The sequence below is a fragment of the Salmo trutta genome, chromosome 3 (assembly GCF_901001165.1).
Source record: "Salmo trutta chromosome 3, fSalTru1.1, whole genome shotgun sequence".
Classification (NCBI taxonomy): Eukaryota; Metazoa; Chordata; class Actinopteri; order Salmoniformes; family Salmonidae; genus Salmo; species Salmo trutta.
The window spans coordinates 57632843-57637159 of NC_042959.1; the positions used below are offsets into that span (position 1 = coordinate 57632843).

Here is a 4317-nt window from a genome sequence, read left to right on the forward strand (position 1 = left end):
ATCAGCAGGGACTGGGGAAACTGGTCAGAATTGAAGGAATGATGGATGGTGCTAAATATAGGGAAATTCTTGAGGGAAACCCTGTTTCAGTCTTCCAGAGATTTGAGACTGGGACGGAGGTTCACCTTCCAGCAGGACAATGACCCTAAGTATACTGCTAAAGCAACACTTGAGTCGTTTAAGGGGAAACATTTAAATGTTGTTGAATGGCCTAGTCAAAGCCCAGACCTCATTCCAATTGAGAATCTGTGGTATGAATTAAAGATTGCTGTACACCAGCGGAACCCATCCAACTTGAAGGAGTTGGAGCAGTTTTGCCTTAAAGAATGGGCAAAAATTCCAGTGGCTAGATGTGCCAAGCTTATAGAGACATATCCCAAGAGACTTGCAGCTGTAATTGCTGCAAAAGGTGGCTCTACAAAGTATTGACTTTGGAGGGTGAATAGTTATGCACGCTAAAGTTTTCAGTTTTTTGTCTTATTTCTTGACAAGAAATAAGACAAAAAAACAGAACTTGAGTGTGCATAACTATTCACCCCCCCCCCCCCCCCCCCCCCCCCCCCCAAAGTCAATACTTTGTATGAAAAATATTTTGCATCTTCAAAGTGGTAGGCTTGTTGTGAAAATCAAATGATACAAACCCCCCAAAAAATCAATTTTAATTCCAGGTCGTAAGACAACAAAATAGGAAAGGGGGTCAATACTTTCGCAAGCCACTATATAACCCTATATGGAAGGTTTTCTACATGGAACCGAAAAAGGTTCTACCTGGAACCAAAAGGGTTCTACCTCAAACCAAAAAGGGTTTTTCAAAGGGTTCTCCTTTTGGGACAGCCGAAGAACCATTTAGGTTCTAGATATCATTTTTTTTTCTAAGAGTGTACACCAAAACCTCAGAGTCTAAAAATAGCAGTGTGAAAGAAACCAAACTTCAATATAATACGTTCACAGTACCTCCTTCTAAGGGAGGTGGAGAAAACTGCAGCAGCAGTACTATAGGCTATTGTACAACAGGATAATACACACATCTTCAAAAGACTCAGAGAAGAAACACCAAAGAGCTAATTGATCATTAATCATGCCTGGTGAGTACTTTTTGTCAACATCTAGAAACCTATTGAAGATATACAATCTATACCTATTTCTAAGAGGTAACACAACAATTATTTATGCTTGTGACATTTTAAACATAAAAATGAACAAAAATTACATAATTAATTGAAGTGATGAATAGAGTTAAAAAAGATAGCCGTTGGATTACCGTACTCAATTTGTGCCCTAATTTAAATACACTTTTGTTAATATACAATATAGTATGAATTATAGACTACTTACAGGGCACTCCAACCCTGTTCCTGGAGAGCTACCCTCTTTTAGGTTTTCAATCCAACCTCAGTTGTAACTAACCTGATTCAGTTTATCCACCAGCTAACTATTAGAATCAAGTGTGCTAGATTAGGATTGGAGCGAAAACCTACAGGACAGTAGCTCCCCAGGAACAGGGTTGGAGAGCCCCGGCTATGACTTTCTATATTTTTTTGACTGTGCAGTGAACACCTGAAGGTGTCAGAGCAGCCCCATAATCTGTATAATCAGCCTGTATAATAAACTAAATATGCTTCTCTGCTAAAATCTGTGTAAAAGATTTAAATTAATGTGAGTCTTATTCAGTACATTTAGTAGTCTACCAACCTGGCCAGCAGGCATGCCAACTAAGATAGTTAGACAAACTAGCTACTCTAACCTGATTGAAAGTCTGAAATGGCTTCTTAGTAGCTAGTTATGAGGTTGGGAACCTATCTGGACTAGCTAAAGCCAACTTTATAAAATTGCTAGGTGCTAGTAGTGTTACAGAGAAACAAACAAACAAAATTAACCCAAAAATTGCTTGCATGTTTTATAAAACAGGACAAATCTGAGGGAAAGGGAAAGAGGGCATGTGCCCCTATGCTGCCCATGGGCATGACACGTGTTTGTGTGTTTACTTGTTTGTTTGTTTGTTTGTTTGTTTGTTTTGATGAATATTCAGTACAATGATGATATTTCAAAGGAACAACTTAAAGGGGAAATGTGTGATTGTTTTTACATTTAAATTAATGATATATAACCATTGATTTGTAGAGAGTATATCTTATCATTCATATAAACTGTTGTACACCAACAGAAATCTAAAATATAAGATTGTTTCACTCCATTGTTTGTAAACAATGTAAACAAACACTGTATAGCTTAAAAGCATGTTAAAAACTATCATGTTGATCTCATGGATGGTCAGTCCTGCATCCATAGCTACAGTATGTATATGAATATGGAGCCAACAAGGTTAAAAATCTGGCGCAGTGCCCTTGAGCAAGACACTTAACCCCAATTGCTCCAGGGGCCCTGGACAATGTTGACCCTGGCCGTGACCCCACTCCTGCATGTGTCTCAGGGGGAGTTAGGATATGCAAGAAACACATTTCCATTACAAACTTGAACAAGTAAAAAATTATTATTAGAATTAGTGGTTCTATTTCTCCAGCCCCATCCCTCAGCTGTTTAACCAAACAGTGGCGGGGTAGCTCCTTTTTTATTGTTTGAACTGCAGATTGCCACGTTGACTGTTCAGGTTGATTTTGAATGAAAGGACACCACCTTGACTAATAACAATACTATTTCTGTCTTTCTACAGACAAGGATATGGAGCCAACAACAGAATATAACTATTCCTCCTACTACGATGATATAGAAGGGTTATATAGATCAGAGCCATGCAACACTGCCAATGTGAAGGAGTTTGGACGGGTATTTCTGCCAACACTCTACAGCCTGGTCTTCATCGTGGGCTTCATCGGTAACGGCCTGGTGGTCTGTGTCCTGTTGAAGTTTAGGAGGATCAGAAGCATAACAGACCTCTGTCTCTTCAACCTGGCTCTGTCTGACCTTTTCTTCATCATCTCCCTGCCTTTCTGGTCCCACTACGCCACCGCAGCCAAGTGGCTCCTGGGGGACTTTATGTGCCGACTGGTAACCGGACTTTACATGCTTGGGTTTTATGGCAGCATCTTCTTCATGGTGATCTTGACAGTGGATCGCTATGTGGTCATAGTCCACGCTCACACCATGGCCAGGCCCAGATCAGTCAGAGTAGGGGTCACTCTGTCTCTGTTCATGTGGGCTGTCAGTCTCTGTGCCTCTTTGCCTACAATCATCTTCACAAAAGTAAATAATGAGTCCGGGCTTACAACATGTAAACCAGAGTATCCAGAGGGTAGCATGTGGCGCCAGGTTTCTTATTTAGAGATGAATATCTTGGGTCTACTTCTCCCTCTCTCCATCATGGTGATCTGCTATTCCAGAATCGTTCCGATGTTAGTCAATATCAAAACCACCAAAAAGCACAAAGCCATCAAACTGATAATCATCATAGTAGTGGTCTTTTTCTGCTTTTGGACCCCATACAATGTGGTCATTCTCCTGCGTTATCTGGAGACTCAGAGCTATTTTGGGGACTGTACAACTCACACGAACATAGATCTGGCAATGCAGTGTACAGAGGTGATAGCGTTCACACACTGTTGTTTGAATCCGATCATCTATGCCTTTGCAGGGCAGAAATTCATGAGTCTTGTCCTGAAGTTACTAAGAAAATGGATGCCAATGTGCTTCGCCAGGCCTTATGTTAGTGGGTTGTCTGAACGAAATATCTCAGTCTATTCCAGGTCTTCTGAAATATCATCTACAAGACTGCTGTAGTTTGACTTGTATACAGGCACAATTCGAATATAAAAACTCTGAGAAGGGAAAAGACAGTAAAAGATGTAAGGAAAAGAGGGATTTCTCTGAAAGTGTGGCACTCAGACACCCTAGCTGTGAATCTATGCTTACAGTAGATACTATAGATATCAGTTGCTCTTTTGTATCTTTACATGCTCCAATTCCTTTGTTGATAGATCCCTTTAAAGAGTGTTAGTTGTGTCCTCATGTGGTATTGTGTAAAGTGCAAAAAAAAAGTTAAGAAATTGACAGTATGTATAGTGCATTTGGAAAGTATTCAGACCCCTTCCCTTTTTCCAAATGTTGTTACGTTACAGCCTTATTCTAAAATGGATTAAATGAAATGTTTTTAACATCAACACCTCATAAATCTACACACAATACCCAATAATGACAAAGTGAAAACAGGTCTTTAGACATTTTTGCTAATTTATTAAAAATAAAAACAGAAATACCTTATTTACATAAGTACTCAGACCCTTTGCTATGAAACTTGAAATTGAGCTCAGGTGCATTCTGTTTCCATTGATCATCCTTGAGATGTTTCTACAACTTGACTGG

The 4317-nt window shown here is 39.6% G+C and overlaps 1 protein-coding gene across 1 annotated transcript; it reads left to right on the forward strand.

Moving 5' to 3' along the window:
• The first annotated feature begins 946 nt into the window (after positions 1 to 946).
• Positions 947 to 3992, forward strand: LOC115180583 (C-C chemokine receptor type 5). The gene is made up of 2 exons (XM_029742774.1): positions 947 to 1085; positions 2672 to 3992. Exons 1-2 carry the CDS (start codon positions 1079 to 1081, stop codon positions 3733 to 3735), a joined length of 1071 nt encoding a protein of 356 aa, XP_029598634.1. The 5' UTR covers positions 947 to 1078; the 3' UTR covers positions 3736 to 3992.
• Positions 3993 to 4317: the final 325 nt, after the last annotated feature.